The sequence below is a fragment of the Aquarana catesbeiana genome, linkage group LG05 (assembly GCF_042186555.1).
Source record: "Aquarana catesbeiana isolate 2022-GZ linkage group LG05, ASM4218655v1, whole genome shotgun sequence".
NCBI classification, from domain to species: Eukaryota; Metazoa; Chordata; class Amphibia; order Anura; family Ranidae; genus Aquarana; species Aquarana catesbeiana.
This window is the reverse complement of record NC_133328.1, coordinates 32,404,507-32,424,785: the sequence shown is the minus strand read 5'-3', so window position 1 is coordinate 32,424,785 and position 20,279 is coordinate 32,404,507. Positions and strand designations below refer to the sequence as shown.

At 42.0% G+C, this 20,279-nt stretch overlaps 1 protein-coding gene across 7 annotated transcripts in view; it reads left to right on the top strand.

The window, feature by feature from the left end:
• Positions 1-20,279, top strand: part of DYNC1I1 (dynein cytoplasmic 1 intermediate chain 1) — a 646,676-nt gene that overhangs the window by 97,587 nt on the left and 528,810 nt on the right. For 4 of the 7 annotated variants that reach the window (XM_073629570.1, XM_073629571.1, XM_073629568.1 and 1 more), the window contains exons 5-7: positions 5,548-5,638; positions 11,724-11,747; positions 18,830-18,889. In XM_073629570.1, the coding sequence (XP_073485671.1) occupies positions 5,548-5,638; positions 11,724-11,747; positions 18,830-18,889 (175 nt within the window). The remainder of the gene's footprint in view (positions 1-5,547; positions 5,639-11,723; positions 11,748-18,829; positions 18,890-20,279) is intronic. The other 3 variants (XM_073629573.1, XM_073629572.1, XM_073629574.1) reach the window with 2 other exon arrangements.

Here is a 20,279-nt window from a genome sequence, read left to right as displayed (position 1 = left end):
TCGTTACTTCGGATCATTCGTCATTTCAGATGCATTAATGAATTCGTTACATTCACTAATGCCCCGTACACACGGTTCGACTTTCCGACGGAATATGTGTGATCCGAGCTTGTTGTCGGAAATTCTGACCGTGTGTGGGCTCCATCTGACTTTTTCTATCGGAATTTCCGAAACACAAAGTTTGAGAGCAGGCTATAAAATTTTCCGACAACAAAATCCGTTCGCTTAAATTCTGACCGTGTGTGGACAATTCCGACGCACAAAGTGCCACACAGAGACGAAAGCTATTGGCTACTGCCCCGTTTATAGTCCGGACGTACGTGTTTTACGCCACCGCGTTCAGAACGATCGGATTTTCCAACAATTTTGTGCGGCGGTGTGTATGCAAGACAAGTTTGAGCCAACATCCGTCGGAAAAAATCCATGGATTTTGTTGTCGGAATGTCCGATCAATGTCCGACCGTGTGTACGGGGCATAACAGTTAGTTAAGCCAAATTTGAAAGGAAATTCCAATAACTATAATTGAATAGTTTATAATAATAATTAAAACTATAATAATAATTCATAATTTAATTATAATAGAAAATACGAAAAACAAAATTTTCCGAATGTAATCGATTCGTTAAACTCGTAGGTTGAATTGTTTTTCCGTTCTTTCGGATTTTCGTTATTTCAGATTTTTGTGATTTCGGGTTTTTCGCTTTTTCTGAAAATTCGTTCTCTTATGCATTCGTCAAAAGAGTCTTTAGTTAATTCAGATGCTACAAAAACAAATTTGTAACTAACCGAATCGCACATGTCAAGTCGGAACCGAGGATAGATGTAATGTATGAAAATTCTTGTACGACAAAGGCTTTTTTTTTTGTTATTTGTTGTTTCTGATCATGCGCAGTCTTTTGTATATCTAATATTTCTTGTATGATAACGGTCAAATTACACGAAAATCGTTCTTTCTGTTCCCGTACAAGAAAAATTTTGGAGTTTGTCCCTTCGGGAATTTTCATTCGGAAGGTCGGAGTCAGCTGTAGAAAGTTGTGTACACACCATCAGAAAATCGTACGATTGTTCCTCGGGTGAAAATGTTCGCCCAATTTTCTTAGTGTGTACAGGGCACAAGGCCTTGCTCACACACGAGGTGGATAGGTACTAAAATCAGGTGGTTGATCCGTATTTTCACCATCCCCGACTGCCTACTGGCAAGTTCACACGGCCAATGGACATGTATGTATACATTGCTGTGGTTGCTTCGCAGCACAGCAAATTTTATACAGCATGTTGCAGTTGGAAGGTGGTTCCGTTTGCCAACCATGCCCTGTTTGAGTCAATGTGACCGCGCTACAGCCGCGTCTAAACCTTGGTACACACTAGATGTTTTTTTTCGTTGTGCAGTGATTTTTCCCCGCTGTGCCTTTGTGTTCTGATAGGAGGACTGCTCCCTCACCAGAATTCACTGATCTATAGCTATAGCTATTGGCTGCGAGCGCTAATAGGATGACGTTCAGATGTTGGTTTTCTATCAAATTGAACTCAATTCTACTGAATTCGGAAAAATCAAATTGAATTCCATTCAAATTTCATTCAATATCAAATTTATTCTATTTGAAATTTGAATTTTGGAAGATTATATTCTTTCTATTTCATTCTATTCTATTATTTTCATTTTTTTTTCTTTTCTTTTATATTCTATTTGAATTTATACTATTTGAATTTTGGAGAAAAGTTATATTGTTATATTCTTTCTATTCTTATCTATTCTATTTTATTGTTTTTTTCTATTCTATAATTTTGTATTTTTTTATATTCTATTCCTTTCTATTCTATTCGAATTTTGGAAGATGGTTATATTTTTTTGATTTTATTCTATTCTTTTATTTTATATTCTATTCTATACTATTCTAATCTATTCTTTTCAAATTTATTCTATTTGAATTTTGGGAAATGGTTATATTCTTGATATTCTATTCTATCCCATTTTATTGTTTTTTTAATTCTATTCTTTTCTTTTATTTTCTACTGTATTTTCTATTCTATTATATTCTTTTATATGCTGTTTGAATTAGAATTTATTATTAGAAATGTGAATTTCGGAAGAAGGTTATATTCTTTCTTTTTTATTCTATTAGATTTTTTCTTTTCTATTCTTTCCTATTATATTCTTTTTTTCTTTTCTATTCTCTTCTATTTTATTATTTTTTATTCTATTTGAATTCAATTTTATTCTATATTGAAATTCGAATTTCAGAAGATATTTTTTCTGTTTTATTCTCCTCTATTCTTTTTTTTTTTATTCTATTCTGTTATTTTTTTCTATTCTATTCTTTTCTATTCTATTTTGTTCTGTTTTAATCTATTCTTTTCTATCCTACTCTTTTATTTTCTATTCTATTCCTTTATTTTCTATTGTATCCCTTTATTTTCTATTCTAGTTTTTTTTTTACACTTTTCTGTTCTGTTTTGTTCTGTTTTACTCTATTCTAGTCTATTCTTTTCTATTCTATTTCTTTATGTTCTATTCTATTTATTCTCTTCGGAAATTCAAATTCGATTTGAAAAAAGATTCGTATTCGATTCGAAAGCGATTCAAATTCAAATTTAATCAAATTTTAGTTTTGTTGTTTTGGATTCATTCCTATTGTAATTCAGAAATTTGGATACATCCGAATTTCCAAATAACTAAAAATTTGTCCCAATTTTGATTTGGAACACTTGTGCAGAGATGTCACCAATGGAACCAATGAGAGAAGTAAGATGCCAGAAAGTGGCTGAACGCGCAGGCTTCCACCCAAAACTAAAACTCAAGTGGAATGTCCCTTTAAAGTAGATTGACATCTAATTACTAAAACCTTACATAAGCATTAACAGGTTTTGTCATTTCAAAAGTTATCTTTTTTCTTTTACATATGCAGCTTTCATTAAAATAGTATCTGGTGATCCTGCCATGAAGATCCTTGTTCAGACACTTCATGTTATGGGCTGTCATTGTGTTCCTGCATTGTCACTCTGTCACATGCTACCCTGGCTGACAATACAAACTGATGTACCGACACACATTGCTCAGGCATGGTCCACCATTGTCACTATGAGCAAGCTGGTCCAGAGCAAAGATGTGTGACCACTGGAGAGCGTGCATCTAGACAGGAAGTGACTGCAAGAGGCTGGAGGAGATCAGCAGCTCTGATAAGTAAATTAGGATGAAGAAATTGAAAATTATATTTTATGAAAACAAAACACAAAAAGCTTGCAATTGTGTATGATACACAGCAAACAAATTGTCTTACAGTTGCAGAGTTACAGTTTTGATCTACTTTAAATGATAAAAGTCTAGTAGAAGTATAGTATAGACCAGGCATCACTAAATGGCGGACTGCGGTCCAGATTCAGATTGCGTCAATGCCCAATCTGGACCGCCATGGTCCTGCCATTTAGGAGCTGTTCTGCCCAGCAGCCATCACCACCGCCGCTGTGCTTCTCACAGAGCCACCAGCAGGAGGCAGGACAGCTCTGTCCAGACCTGCTGTGCCTCCCGACTGAACTGTCTGTGTAAGGTAGGACGGGGGGGGGGCATTGTGAAGGGGGCTGAGGACAGTAATAGGGGGAGCTGAGGCCAGCAGTGGAGAGGGTCTGAGGACAGTAATGGGGGGGCTGGGGACAGTTATGTGGGGGGGGGCTGAGGACAGTAATGGGGGGGAAGGGGTTAGGGCGATAATGGGGGAGCTAAAGACATTAATGGGGGGAGGGGGGCTGAGGATAGTAATGGAGGGAAGGGGTTAGAACAGTAATAGGCAATTGGGGAGCTGAGGACAGTAATGGAGGGGGGCTGCGTTCAGTAATGGAGGGGGGCTGAGGACAGTAATGGGATAGGGGACTGAGGACAGTAATGTGGGGGGGCTGAGGACAGTAATGTGGGGGGGGCTGAGGACAGTAATGTGGGGGGGGCTGAGGACAGTAATGTGGGGGGGGCTGAGGACAGTAATGTGGGGGGTGCTGAGAACAGTAATGGGGGAAGGGGTTAGGACAGTAATCTGGGGATGAGGACAGCAATGGGGGGGGAGTTATGATGGTATAAGGGGCGGCTGAGGACATTAATGGGGGTCACTGAGGACATAATGGGGAAGACTGTGGACAGTAACTAGGGGGGGGGGCTGAGGACAGTAATGGAGGGAAGGGGTTTGGACAGTAATAGGGAGGCCCAAGAACAGTAATGAGGGGAAGGGGTTAGGACAGTGAGCTGAGGACATTAATGGGGTCACTGAAGATGGTAATGGGGAAGCCTGAAAACAGTTTTGAGGGGGTGGGGGCTGAGGACAGTAATGGGGGGGGGGGGTTAGAACAGTAATGGGCAATTGGGGAGCTGAGGACAGTAATGGAGGGGGGCTGCGTTCAGTAATGGAGGGGGGCTGAGGACAGTAATGGGATGGGGGGCTGAGGACAGTAATGGGATGGGGGACTGAGGACAGTAATGTGGGGGGGGGGGGGCTGAGGACAGTAATGTGGGGGGGGGGCTGAGGACAGTAATGTGGGGATGAGGACAGTAATGGGGGGGGAGGAGTTATGATGGTATAAGGGGCGGCTGAGGACATTAATGGGGGTCACTGAGGACAGTAATGGGGAAGACTGGGGACGGTAACTGGGGGGGGGCTGAGGACAGTAACGGAGGGAAGGGGTTTGGACAGTAATAGGGAGGCCCAAGAACAGTAATGAGGGGAAGGGGTTAGGACAGTGAGCTGAGGACATTAATGGGGTCACTGAAGACGGTAATGGGGAAGCCTGAAAACAGTTTTGAGGTGGTGGGAGCTTAGGACAGTAATGGGGCAGGCTGAGGACAGTCATGGGGGGGTTGTTGAACACAGTAATGGGGTCACTGAGGATAGTAATGGAGTCACAGAGGACAGTAATGGGGAAGGTTGAGAACAGTAACGAGGAGGTTGAGGACAGTAATGGGGGGGTTTGCTAAAGACAATATTGAGGTCACTGAAGACAATAATGGGGGACTGAGGACAGTAATGGGGAAGGGGGATTTCAATGTGAAGGGGAGTGACTCTGATGTGAGGGGAGAGGACTTAGAATGCTGATGTAAGAACAGGATTGTGATATGAGGCTCAGTTTAGATCTGTGCATGTGCATTTTGCAATTAAAACAAATGGGCTGCCCTACCCACGAGAAATGCAGGCAAAGAAGTCCCGACTTGCAGCATGTGTGAAAATGTGCCATAGGTGCCCATATGTGAGGGTATCATTGAGAATTAATGGCACCGCCGCACATCTGCTAAAGTGCAGCGTGTTTCTCTGTGGGTCGGGAATGCATGCGATTTTGCTCATGTTCTTCAGCCACAGAGATGAGCCTAACAACAGAAGGGGTCTGCGATGTGAAGGATCTGAGTCATCACACAATCATGTAATTCGGACCTCTGTTGGAAAAATATTTTACTAACTGGACCTCTGTGAATTTTAATTCCATCCCCCTGGTATAGACATTAGCATAAAAATATTTGATTTATTGGAGTTGAAAAAAAAAAAATATGTTTTTTGTTTTTCTTTATTTCTTAGTTCCAACCCCAATGTCTCCTTCATCAAAATCAGTGAGCACACCCAGTGAGGCCGGGAGCCAGGACTCTGTTGATGGTGCAATAATGGGACGGTAAGATGTGTATCTCAGCCTTATTCATGTGGATATTATGAATACTACAATGTATGAATGTATGTACTCACCGCACATAAGAGCCCTGATGAGCCTCTACAGAAGTCATTTTGAACCTAGCACTTGGCCTACATGCCTCACACTAAACATTTCATGCACGACATCATTTTTATTTTTGCATGTGGATAAATCTCTCATAAACTGCAGTACCAGTGTCATAATAGCGGTAATTCCCAACAGATTTCTGTAACATGCAACAACACAATAAAGCCTTCTTACTACAGAAGGTATTCACATGTCCAAATCCAGCACACATCCCAAAAAAATAAAGAGTATACCTCAGTGCAGGACAGTGGGCGAAACCATGCCTATCATTCCTTTATGTCTCAACAGTCAGATGCACATTCAGAACCTAAAGAAAGAATCTGGCGGCATGCCGTAAAATCCTTTGTACGTGAAACTTTATTGTAACAGAAGGGCAGCATGAAGCCCTACCTGGGACCTACTCCTCTGATGCGTTTTTTATCCCAAGCTGGAGGAGTACCCAGAGGGAGCTTCCAGTTGTTCATCTGCCACAATGAAGTTTTGTGCATGAAAGGTCTTGAAGTGAGAATATTCTTCTGCCTGGTTTCAGCAACTAACTAGCCAAGAGTGGTAGCCAACATACAGGGCCTGGGTGTGGCAAATAATCATTTTGCATGTCCAGAACCACTGTTTTATAGTACAGATACAGCCTAATATCTATAGAACTGTATATTCGAAATTGCATGCAGCTGTTTCAGGCTTTTTGGCAATTATTAGTGCGGTGTATGAAAACCATGGTTTATATGGAGTGGGGCTTGGAACCTAATAGGACAGTATAATGATATAGGTTATGGTGATAAGTGACTAAAGGAATCAAAAAGTCCTCCAAAGGATCAATGGGTAGCACAGTAAAACCTTCTTAGAACTGATCAGTTGAAGGATTTTTTAAAGCAAACTTAGTCGGAAGTGATGTTCGCCTCCTAGTAGAATCCGCCCCTTTCGAAGGCCACCATTCGGGTGCCTAGGGAGATGTACCCATGAGCTCTGCCTAGCCAGGGAAGAATTCTGGATGTGCTGCTTTGCAGCACCAATAAAGCTTTTTAGAAAAAAGTCAGGGATGTCAAACTCAATTTCATTGCAGCCGCAGTATGGTTGCCCTCAAAGGGCCGGTTGTATCTGCGGTGCGCTACGTACAGAGTACAGGGTTCAGGATTACTCTGTGTACAGAGTGCAGAGTTCAGGAATGCACTACGTACAGAGTGCAGAGTTAAGGGGTGCGCTATGTACAGAATGCAGGGTTCAAAAGTGCATTATGTACAGAATGCAGAGTTCAGGGGTGCACTGTGTACATAGTTTAGGGGTGTGCTACATACAGAAGCAGAGTTCTGGGGTGCGCTATGTACAGAGTTCAGGGGTCACTACATGCAGAGTTGAGGGGTGTGCTATGTACAAAATGCAGGGTTTAGGGATGCGCTATGTACAGAGTGCAGCATTTAGGGGTGTGCTGTGTACAGAGTGCAGAGGCGGCTCTAGGCTTTGTGAGGCCTTAGGCAAAACTTACACATGAGGCCCCACGGACTGGGACGCTCCGTGATGAGGCCGCTATTACTCAGGCTGCGGGCAGTATCCGATTTGCCTGTCAGCTCCTGGGCCACAGAGTCCCAGAGGGGGTAGGCGGAGCCGCCGACGTCAACTTCAGTGATTGAGAACACGTAAATTAGGCAGCCACGAGGCCCCTGTGAGTGCGAGGCCTTAGGCGACCGCCTAATTTGCCTAATTAGAGAGCCGCCTCTGACAGAGTGCAGAGTTTAGGGGTGTGCTGTGTACAGAGTTCGGGGTGTGCTGTGTACAGGGTTCAGAGTTTAGGGGTGTGCTGTGTACAGAATTTAGGGGTGTGCTATGTACAGAGTTTAGGGGTGTGCTGTGTGCAGGGTGTGAAACCCCAACATCCCCCAAAGCTTCCTTGCATATTTCTCCTACCTGGCGGGCTCTACTACCTCCCAGTGTGGGTGGCGCACCTTGTAGGGAGATTGTCCTCTGCCTCTGTAGATCTGCCCCCGCCGTGCCCCTGCCGTGAGCACATGCAAGGATCTGTTACATCCAGGAGCCGCTGAACAAAGCTGTCCCTTGTAAACACAGAAGGCTTCTCTGTTTACAAGTGACAGCGGGGAGCGGAGGGTGAGAGCTGGATGTGGCGGAATAGAGTTCCTGCCATGTTCCAGTTGCAAAACTGGGTGCAAGGACCACATGACAAGGATTTGGCCTGCGGGTCTTGTGTTTGACCTATGTGCCCTAAAGGGTGAACGTCTGATTTATTTCCTCTAGTCTCTTCTTACCATAACCTGTATGGGTATACTATCTTGTAATATGCCATAGAATTATCATGAAGAAAGTTAAAAGCCAAATCTTCACCAAAATGAAGGACCAGAATTCAAGAGTAACTTTTTATTTTTTACATACAGTCATCGACGTCAGTTTGAGATCCTTCCGAGATCATTCAGAATTCACTGAAAGGTGCATCTGACCCGCAGTTGACCTCTTTCCGATCTGCATTTGAATGATTCAAGCAGATTTAGCATTTCCATAGACTTCTATGGGCATGCGAAATCTCTCTAATATAGAGAAAAGTCCATTGACACAAATCCTTACGAAAGCTGGAGTAAAGAAACAAACTTGAAGCACCCTACCCCTCTCCTTTTGGTTATAACGTAGAGTGGTGTGGTTCTGTAGTCCACAGAGAACAATGGAACTGATATCAGTGAGAGCAGGCAGAGAACACAGGAAGTTATTGACTTCATAGTTGAGCAGGGTATATTTTGTCACATATCAAGTGAGTATAACAAAACATCTTAAAAAATATATTTAAGAGACCAAATGGGAGCAAATATAAGTTTATTAGAGTTCACATATACTTCAACTTGCTGCATGCATATTCCAGATCAGTAACAGAGAATGGATTAGGTTCAGAAGATCAACATGGCAGCCTGTCAACTAGAATTTTCAGGAAGTGATCGGCAGTGACAGCCTCCATATTTTTCTTAGCATCAGTTTCTTTTTAATGTGGTTGAGACGGAACTATCCAGCACCCAGCTTGGGTGCCTCCATCAAGATATAGCTTCCTCCAGTCGGGAACCAGGATCCAGGTTTTATAGCTGAATATTGAATCCAATATACTAGACAACACTAGCTTAGATGCAAACTGGAACTGTTTATTGAAAATTCACATAGAGTACTGTATATAGCACACAATTTCAAGCAGGGCCTGATCACATTACCCTAACAATGCAATCAGGAATATATTTAACATAGCTAATGAACAGCCAACATACACATAATGCTAATTCACATCTAGCAACTAATAGCTGACAGTGATCTAATTAACAACTAGTCACTTAAACAAACCAAGGTGCCCAGACTGTTTGGCACCCAGCCCACAACCCTGGATACACAACGTACATTACACATTATTATAAGCATAAACACATAACATCCCACAATGGTTTGATAACAAGGTAAAATGGACACAATATTAATGACATCTCCAAGAGATGAGCAGACAGACAAACAATAGGTGACTCAATTAACGATGGGAACGCACACCTAGGAGGCACACAATAGGAGAGACATACAGTGCCTTGAAAAAGTATTCATACCCCTTGAAATTTTCCGCATTTTGTCATGTTACAACCAAAAACATAAATTTTGTGGCACACAATTGTGAAGTGAAAGGAAAATTATAAATATTTTAAAAAGTTTTTTACAAATAAATATCTGAAAAGTGTGGGGGGTACATTTGTATTCAGCCCCTCTGAGTCAATACTTTGTAGAACCACCTTTCTCTGCAATTACAGCTGCAAGTCTTTTTGGGGATGTCTCTACCAGCTTTGCACATCTAGAAAGTGAAATTTTTGCCCATTCTTCTTTGCAAGATAGCTCAAGCTCTGTCAGATTGGATGGAGAGCGTCTGTGAACAGCAATTTTGAAGTCTTGCCACAGATATTTAATTGGATTTAGGTCTGGACTTTAGCTGGGCCATTCTAACACATAACTATGCTTTGATCTAAACCATTCCATTGTAGCTCTGGCTGTATGTTTAGGGTCATTGTCCTGCTGAAAGGTGAACCTCTGCCCCAGTCTCAACTCTTTTGCAGACTCTAATGCCGCGTACACACGATCGGACTTTCCGCCAACAAAACCGTGGATTTTTGTTCGAAGGTTGTTGGCTCAAACTTGTCTTGCATACACACGGTCACACAAATGTTGGCCAACAATTACGAACGTGGGAATGCGGTGACATACCAGACGAACGACGAGCTGAGAAAAAGGAAGTTCAATAGCCAGTGTGGTTGCTTCTGCTTGATTCCGAGTATGCGTGAACCTTTGTGCGACAGACTTGTGTACACACGATCAGACTTTCCGACAACAAAGTTTTGTTGGCGGAAAATTTAAGAACCTGCTATCAAACATTTGTTGGTGGAAAGTCCGACAGCAAATGTTCGATGGAGCATACACACGGTCGGACTTTCCGACAACAAGCTCACATCCAACATTTCCCGTCGGAAAATCCGACCGTGTGTACGTGGCATAACAGGTTGTCTTCTTAGATTATCCTGTATTTGGCTCCGTCCATCTTCCCATCAACCCTGACCAGCTTCCCTGTCCCTGCTGAAGAAAAGCATCCCCACAACATGATACTGCCACCACCATGTTTCACGGTGGGGATGGTGTGTTCAGGTTGATGTGCAGTGTTAGTTTTCCCGCCACACATAGCTTTTTGCTTTTAGGTCAAAAAGTTGAATTTTGGTCACATCTGACCAGAGCACCTTCTTCCACATGTTTGCTGTGTCCCCCACATGGATTCTCGCAAACTGCAAAGCGGGACTTCTTATGGCTTTCTTTCAACAATGGCTTTCTTCTTGTCACTCTTCCATAAAGGTCAGATTTGTGGAGAGCACGAGTAATAGTTGTCCTGTGGACAGATTCTCCCACCTGAGCTGTGGATCTCTGCAGCTGTCTTGGTCGGTTTGCAGTTGTGCCATACTCTTTCCATTTTCGGATGATGGATTGAACAGAGCTCCGTGATGTTCAAAGCTTGGGATATTTTTTTATAACCTAACCCTGCTTTAAACTTCTCCACAACTTTATCCCTGACCTGTCTGGTGTGTTCCTTGGCCTTCCTGGTGCTGTTTGTTCACTAAGGTTCTCTAACAAACCTCTGAGGTCTTCACAGAACAGCTGTATTTATACAGAGATTAAATTACACACTCTGTTTATAAATTAGGTGACTTCTGGAGGCAATTGGTTCCACTAGATTTTAGTTAGGGGTATCAGAGTAAAGGGGGCTGAATACAAATGCACGCCACACTTTTCAGATATTTATTTATAAAAGAATTTGGAAAACCATTTATCATTTTCCTTCCACTTCACAATTATGTGCCACTTTGTGTTGGTCTATCACATAAATTCCCAATAAAATACATTTACATTTTTGGTTGTAACATGACAAAATGTGGGAAATTTCAAGGGGTATGAATACTTTTTCAAGGCACTGTACTTAACAATAAAAACATAACACCTTAATAAACAAACTATAGCAGGAGACCCCACCCTCAGGTTGCTTTGAGCTGATCATATTAAATTCTGCTTCTGCTCCCACAGTCTAAAGCAGTCATTGCTGGTTTGGGCACAAAGGACCCAAATCTGTGTGTTTCGGGGAGACATGAATACAAATTCGAAGCAAGACCACTCCAAGGGTCCCCCAGGCACACCTCCCAAAGAGTAGTGTTCCCTTAAAAGCCAGGGCCCTTAGTCAGTAGACAAAAGGCCACCCTATAGTCCCCTCCAAAAGTCCCTGGCCTGGTTGGGTCTGTCACAGAGGAGAACCAGTAGTGGAAACAAGTTTTTGGTTTTGGCCCTGGTTTTTAATCTAGGTGGGGCACCCATATTACCCGCCACTGTTTGAAATCGTTTCTAAAGGTCTTAGAAGACAGAAGATCTGTGTTTTATTTTCGTTTTATTTCACTTGGATTAATAATAAACCATTCTCATTTCTTATTCTTAGGAATATTCAAAGTGGCCTTATGGGGTAAGAAAGCGTTTTTGTGTTTTGCAAAGTGTGTGAATATTCTGTAGCAAAAGCAACTCTATTAGCAGAATAAGGCTCGGTTCACACTGCTGCAATGCGATTTTGACGCAATTTTTATGGTGCGGTTATGTGGTGCAACTTTGATGATTGACTTTGCATATTCTATAGGGCCAAATCACACTGTAAATCGCACAAAAGTAGCACAGGAGCCTTTTTCAAAGTCTCACCGTGCCAAGCCACATTGATAAGAACGGGCACCATTGAATAAAATGTGTTTTCCTTCGTCATGTGACTCAGGTAGCATCTATTGGGAACCAGCACTAAAACCTTTTTTTTTTTTTTCCCAAGAAATTTTATTAGATTTGTCAGGTTTACAGAAAATCACAAACAGAGAATACAATAAGCAGTCTGTCAAACAAAGGTTCAAAAGAAAATACAGTGAATAACACAAACGGAGCACTAAGATTTGTGTTATGGACGATGTCTTAGCTTGTAAGTTAGATGTGTCTAGATCTGTCTAAGCTTATGTGGGTATAGTTTGATTATCATGTGCAGTAACTTGAGTTTTCGATGCATCTCTGTGTTGGGGTGTTGGGGTGGGTGTATGGGTTGGGATCCAAATGGTGGTTTGGTATATACCGACAAAGGCCAGCCCTAGACCCATTCACCCCTAAAGGGATCTGACTGTGAATGAGTGGGGGCCATGGGTGGTTGTGTATGTGGTCTAAACAGGTTCGGCATAGTAAGGTGTATGAGTGAGCACTTGTAGGGTAGTTTGTTTTCCAAGGATAGGGGAAGTTGGGTTGCCAGTGGCCTTTAAGGAGTGTACACCTACCTAGACGATTTGGTAGAAATGCGTGCATAGGGTCAGGTAAGGGTGGTTAAAGTGTATTATAGCTTTATGTGGAGCAGTTGGGTGGGGGGGGGGGGAGTGGGAGAGAAGGGATGGCGGAGGTTTTGGGTGTTATGTGGGGTTTAGAAATGTTCTTATTCTTTTATGAGGACGAAGGTGAGCTATTGGTTGGACTGGTAATCGCTGTAGATTCCTTAAAGTGTAGCCAACATGCCCAAGTGTTACTGAATTTTGTTGGGTTGTCTTTCGCTTGATGTATGAGTTTTTCCAATTCTACCGTTCTAGCACTAAAACCTTTATATGTTTAATATAGGAAGACCAGTCTGAAAAAAAAAATATCTTGCATATATTTTCATTCTGATAATATGATCCTTCAAAAATCTTATTGTTCTACAAATAATCAGGGTCAATTATTTTAATAAGAGTGAACTCCAGCCATACCTTCCGTCTTGCACAGTTGTACAGACTTTTGACTTTCGTTTACTCTGATTTCATTGTACACTGTGAGCTTCTCAAAGTGTGCATTATGCCTCGTTTCCACTGAGCGGATCGGTTCGGGTCGGTACAGTTTGGAAGCCTATACAGGTGAGCATTTTCACTGCAAGTGGGACCGCCAGGGGTCACACGTGGGTTTAGAAAAAATGCCTAGCATGGCGTCACACGTCCGCCAATCAGTGGAATGTATCGTAGCTTCGTCCTAACCGAACCGTACCATTTTCTATGGCCCCACATCTGAAGCAGGACCCAGAATGGTGCGGTTCGGTTGTATGGGCCGCTTTCATAATGGAAACACTCAAAATAGCGTACTGTACCGAACCGACTGATCCGCTCAGTGGAAACGAGGCATTAGAAACTGCAGCAAGCAAATCAGATAGAGACGTTTCATGCTAGAGGGCATCCAGTTTTATCTAGCCCATTTCCTTCCCAGTCTAATGGTGCCTATACACTAGGCTAATCATTCGAGAATCTGTCATTTGGACAGTTCCTTCATTTATCATCCAGTTAATGGGCACAGATGGAAAATTGGTTGTGACGTTTTGTGCTAGCCATACACCTGTCGAAAAATCGTTCAAGCGCGTTTCCGAAAAACGAACACGCAGTCGTGAGAGCAAATGATTTTGCCATCATATAATGACTGAATTTTGATCGATAAATCATTAAATGGACATAAATTATTAAGTTTTTCGTTCCCTGTGTCACATATGTCTAGTGCAAACTGTTCGGGTGAGAAACACATTAACCTTTCAATTTATCGTCCGTTCAGCAGAAGTTTACCAAACATTTCCTTCGATTTTATTTTTTTGGGCTCAAAAACGTCAACCAATTTTCAATCTGTACCCATTACCCGGACGATAAACGAACAAACTGTCCAAATAACAGATTTTCAAGCGATTTTTCGCCTAGTGTATGGGCACAATTTGAAGGAAAGTTCACAGTGCTACACAGAAATCTGGTTCCAGGGTCAGGATTTCTGTATAGGACTGTGGATCAGCATCTTCTCTGAGTGGCCACAACACCTGGGAAGACACTGAGACCTTGGCTGTGTGCATAAAAGGCCCTGGCTGGGTATTAAGCCAAAAGCATTTGAGATCTCCTATAACAAGAGATCAACAGGAGTCGGTAAGTGGCAGTGTGTGTGGAGGTAGAAGGCAGATCTTTTCTCTCATCACCATTCCCGGGTGCCTTGTGTGTTGTTTTCACAGTGGAGATCTACTATCAATAAGAATGGACTGTTTACAATGTGCAATTTGATTAATCTCATTTATGATATTCACTTTAGGAAGGTTGAATTATTTTAATTCACAGCATGGATTCACTTTATGGAAATATAGCGCGACTTGACATTGGAAATTGTTGATTGATGTGTGGATCTTGCAGGAAGTCGCAGCTTTTTTTCTAGATTTATTTCAGTTTTTATTACAAATCACAATTTATATCACAGAGCATTTGGGACAGCGCAGTCGTTTTTAATTATTTTGAAAAATAAAATCATAGTAAACAATTTACAGCACAAGATCCTTTGCACAAAAATAGGAAGGGTGTAGAATCTCTGTACGTTTTTTGTCTCTCCCCGCTGACAGCTGAATGTAAAAACAAGCATTGCCAGCAATAAAAAAAAAAAAAAAAAAGCGTCTCCTTGGGTCTAACATTGATTTTGAGGGAAACCCCACACCAATTTTTTTTTTTAAAAATGGCGCAGGATCCTCCCCAAAATCCATACCAGACCCTTATTTGAGCAAGCAGCCCGGCAGGTCAGGAAAGGGAGGGTCTGCGGGTGGGGGGCTTATCGTAATCTGCAAGCCCCCCTTAACAAGGGAGCCCCCAGATGTCAGTGGCCCAGCATGCATCGGTCGATGACCTCACAGGGGGGCGGTGCCACCAGGTGACGTCGCCGGGTGGCCCTGCCTGTTAGCTATTCAAGAACTATCTTATGGCAGAGCAGGCAGATGGCGGGAGCCTTTGGCGCAAGCAAAGCTTTTTTTCCCACTGGTACTGATTTTGAGGGGAACCCCACGCCAATTTTTTTTTTTACATTTTGGCGTGGCGTTGCCCTCAAAATCCATACCAGACCCGAAGGGCCTAATATGGATTGGGGGGGAGGGAGGGACCCCACCCTGTTTTTTTGCCAATTTTTATTTATTTTTATTGGCGGCAATGCTTGTTTTTACATTCAGCTGTCAGCGGGAAAGCCCACTGACAGCTGATGACTCATCAGTTGTTAAGGAAGTGGCGGCTGGCTTCCTTGCCCACTCCTTAACAACTAGCTATACACAGTTTGTTAGAGAAAAAACGCAAAGCGCATGTTCAAAAACGCACCGCAAAAACGCACCTGAAAACCGCATCAACCGCAACTGCATAGATGTAAACCTAGGGTCAGGAGACATTTTTACCACTGACCCCCAATTAGGGATGGGCTTTATGTTTGGGTCAAACATGAGTTCGACTCGAACATTGGCCGTTCGCCCGTTCGAATAGCGAACAATTTTGGGTGTTCGCGGCAAATTCGAAAGCCGTGGAACACCCTTTAAAAGTCTATGGGAGAAATCAAAAGTGCTAATTTTAAAGGTTAATATGCAAGTTATTATTATTATTATTATTATTATACAGGATTTATATAGCGCCGACAGTTTACACAGCGCTTTACAACATTAGGGCAGACAGTACAAGTATAATACAATTCAATTCAATACAGGAAGAATCAGAGGGCCCTGCTCGTTAGAGCTTACAATCTAGGAGGGAGGGTCAAGTTATACAAAGGGTAATAGCTGTGGGGGGTGAGCTAATGGAGAAAATAGTGCAGTTGTTAGATGGAGGCAGGATAGGCTTCTCTGAAGAGGAAAGTTTTCAGGGATCGCCTAAAAGTGGATAAAGTTGGAGACAGTCTGACAGATTGGGGTAGGGAATTCCAGAGGATGGGCGAGGCTCGGGAGAAGTCCTGGAGGCGGATATGGGAGGAGGTGATGAGGGAGCTAGAGAGCAGGAGATCTTGGGAGGAACAGAGAGGGCGATTAGGTTGGTATTTTGAGACTAGGTTAGTGATGTAGCTGGGGGCAGAGTTGTGGATGGCTTTGTAACTTATTGTTAGTATTTTGAATTTAATTCGTTGGGCGAGTGGTAGCCATTGGAGGGATTGGCAGAGAGGGGTAGCAGACACTGAGCGGTTTGTAAGGTGGATGAGTCTGGCAGCAGCATTCATGATGTACTGAAGGGGGGATAGTCTATTTAAAGGTAAGCCAATGAGGAGTGAGTTGCAGTAGTCAAGGCGGGAGATAACCAGGGAGTGAATCAGGAGCTTTGTGGTTTCATTGGTTAGGAAGGGACGTAGTTTAGAGATGTTGCGGAGGTTGAGGCGGCAAGCTTTGGAGAGTGATTGGATGTGGGGCTGAAAGGAGAGTTCAGAATCCAGGATAACACCTAGCACCCTGACATGTGGGGACGGGTGGATGGTTTTGCCATTGCTCTTGACAGAGAAGTCGGGGGAAGAGGAACGTGGGGGAGGAAATATTATAAGCTTGGTTTTGGACAAGTTGAGTTTGAGGAAGTGGTGTGACATCCATACAGATGTCACACCACTTCCTCAAACTTATTGTCATAAAAAGGACTGTGGGGGAATCCCATGCCATTTTTTTCAATGACTTTTATGTGTATTGCCGGGAACGACAATTCATATAGCCGCGAGTACTTTTAATTTAAAAATATTCACGGCTATTAATGAATTGTCGGGTCTCTGTAATGCACATAAAAGTCATTGAAAAAAAGAGCATGGGATTCCCCTACAGTCCATTACCAGGCCCTTTGGGTCTGGTATGAATCTTAACCACCTCAATACAGTGCACTTTCACCCCCTTCCTGCCCAAGCCATTTTTCAGCTTTCAGCGTTGTCACAGTTTGAATGACAATTGCGCGGTCATGCAACTGGGTACACATCTAAAATTGTTATAATTTTTTCCCTACAAAATAGAGCTTTCTTTTGGTGGTATTTTATCACCTCTGCAGTTTTTATTTTTTGCGCTATAAACAAAAGAAGAGTGAGGAGTTTGAGAAAAACACAATGTTTTTTACTTTTTGCTATAATAAATATCCAATTTTTTTTTTTTTAAACAAATTTTTTCCTCATTTTAGGCCGATATGTATTCTTCTACATATTTTTGGTAAAAAAATCGCAATAAGCATATATTGATTGGTTTGTGCAAAAGTTATAGCGTCTACAAAATAGGGGATAGATGTTTAGCATTTTTTAATTATTTTTTGTTTACTAGTAATGGCGGTGATCTGCGATTTTTATTGTGACTGCGATATTGCGGCGGACATATCGGACACTTTTGACACATTTTTGTGGCCAATCACATTTATACAGTGATCCGTTCCCCCCCAAAAAATGCATTGATTACTGTATAAATGTTACTGGCAGGGAAGGAGTTAACACCTTGGGGTGATCGAGGGGTTAATTATGTTTCCTAGGGAGTGTTCCTAACTGTAGGGGGAGGGGACTCACAAGGGGAGGAGACCGATCGGTGTTCCTCTGTACTGAGAACACACCATCGGTCTCCTCTCACCTGACAGGACGTGGAGCTGTGTGTTTACATTTACATTTAAATTTTGGCGCGGGGTTCCCCTTAATATCCATACCTGACCTGAAGGGCCTGGTATGGAATTTGGGGGGACCCCCACGCATTCTTTTTTTTTGGTTCGGGGTTCCCTTGTGGGGGACTCCCATGCCGTTTTTTTCAATGATTTTTATGTGTATTGCCGGGACCGACCATTTTATTATTGCAGGGAGTAGTTTTAAATGACTTTATTTCCTTTAGAAATCTCATTTTGCTCTCAGACTGTTCTAAACACAGGAAACATGCGCCACTTTACAGGCATACTATAGACACCCCCCAGGTATGAAATTTAAAGGAATATTACACTTTTATTGTTCCACTTTAAGCATTATTAAAATCACTGCTCCCGAAAAAACGGCCGTTTTTAAAACTTTTTTTTGCATTGATACATGTCCCCTGGAGCAGGACCCAGGTCCCCAAACACTTTTATGACAATAACTTGCATATAAGCCTTTAAAATTAGCACTTTTGATTATTCATGTTCGTGCCCCACAGACTTTAACGGTTTTGCCTGTCCGCATGTTCTGGATGCGAACCGAACCGGGGGGTGTTCGGCCCATCCCTACCCCCAATTAATTGGTTTCAGCAATTATTTCAGTGGTTCCTCAGGGGTAAAAAGGTTGAGAATGGCTGGTATCGAAGGTAAAATCAATATGAATTTAGACACGAATTTATGCAATTTCTCTGACATCCTATACCTTGAAAAAATCACTGTATTCAGTGGGGAGGTACTGTAGTGTTTCAAGACAGCAAAATACTTTTTTTAATGCTCTTTTGTAATCCAGTCAGTCTGCTTGTCTCCCATTTCACAGTCTTGTATAAATTAGATACAGTGGTCTTTAGTGGCAAATCTAGACAAGGTATGGTGGGAAAAAAAATCAATAATTTTGCTCATTACTCAGCCAATTTATCGTAAGGTAGATTGTTACGCTGCATATGCAGAAAGTTACCCTTTAAGGCTGGGGAATTACCATCACTGACTCATCTCATCCATCAAAAAAGCACATGCATGCTTTCCTTTGTATTTTGTGTGAATTTTCTTTATATTCATTAAACATTGTTATTTCAGGAATTAAAATGTCTACTTATATTTTTTAAACTGCTTTCTGGATGATGAGCAGGACCCTGCAGTGGGATACTGACCCGTCTGTACTGCAGCTGCATTCAGAGTCTGACCTTGGGTACGTTCCCTCCTTTATATTATAATGTGAATTTCATCTGCTTCATGAGCAATATGAGACATTTCTTCATTTCCCTCTGTTCATGCTTCATTTAATGTTTGTACTACAAGAAAAAAAAGGATCTTGCAGGATGTGAAGGACAGAAATGTGTGTTTGATACCAACAGCAATCAGAATTTTCACTTTTTAAAGTGTTACTAAACACACAACAGTACAATCAGTCTGTACTGTACCTTGAAAAACCACATTTTGTCATGTTACATCCAAAAACGTAAATTTTTTTTTTTTTTTTTTTGGCCTTTTGTGTGATAGACCAACACAAAGTGGCACATAATTGTGAAGTGGAAGGAAAATGATAAATAGTTTTCATTTTTTTTTTACAAATAAATATCTGAAAAGTGTGGCGTGCATTTGTATTCAGCCCCCTTTACTCTGACACCCTAAATAAAATCTAGTGGAACCAATTGCCCTCAGATGTCACCTAATTAGTAAATAGAGTCCACCTGTGTGTAATTTAATCTCAGTATAAATACAGTTGTTCTGTGAAGCCCTCAGAGGTTTGTTAGAGAACTTTAGTAAACAAACAGCATCATAAAGGCCAAGGAGCACACCAGACAGGTCAGGGATAAAGTTGTGGAGAAGTTTAAAGCAGGGTTAGGTTATAAAAAAAATATCCCAAGCTTTGAACACCTCATGGAGCACTGTTCAATCCATTATTCGAAAATGGAAAGAGTATGGTACAACATTTCAGCAGTGGCGTGGCACTTAAATTTCAACCCTTCTTAAATTAAAACTTGCGGCTGTGTTCATATAGCTGCTGCGTCCCCATAGCATAACATAGGCTGCCAGCACACAGCTCCAGGCGGTTCCAGCCACATAAACAATCTGCTGATTCACACTGTACAGACCACAGCAGCCATGTGAATCAGCCCCAAGACCTAATTCACGTACAATTGTTTCACTGCACAGCCTCTCACCTCAGGTAAAGACCCCTACAGGTCTAGTTGCACTTCTGGTATAAATCGCATAGGTATCCAAAGCGGCAAACTCTTTTTCCTTGAAGTCCTCTACCAAGTCAGAAAGACTCTCAAATATAGGCAGGAAACTCCACTGGACATTTGAATCTCCTCAATCTCATCCACTTCCCTCCATTGCAAGTTCAAATGTAATAAAAATGAATCTCCATGTGTAGAATTCCAATAAAAGTATTTATTAAAAGGTAGTAACTTACATCACAGATCACGTGACTTTATAATGAAACCCTTGATAAAGTCACGTGATCTGTGACGCAACGTGTCGGGAGGAGCCGGGTGACGTCACTTCCAGTTGCAGGCGAGACCGGAAGTCCCTGATATATGAGAAGCTGATTACTGCAATTTTAGATGTAAGTT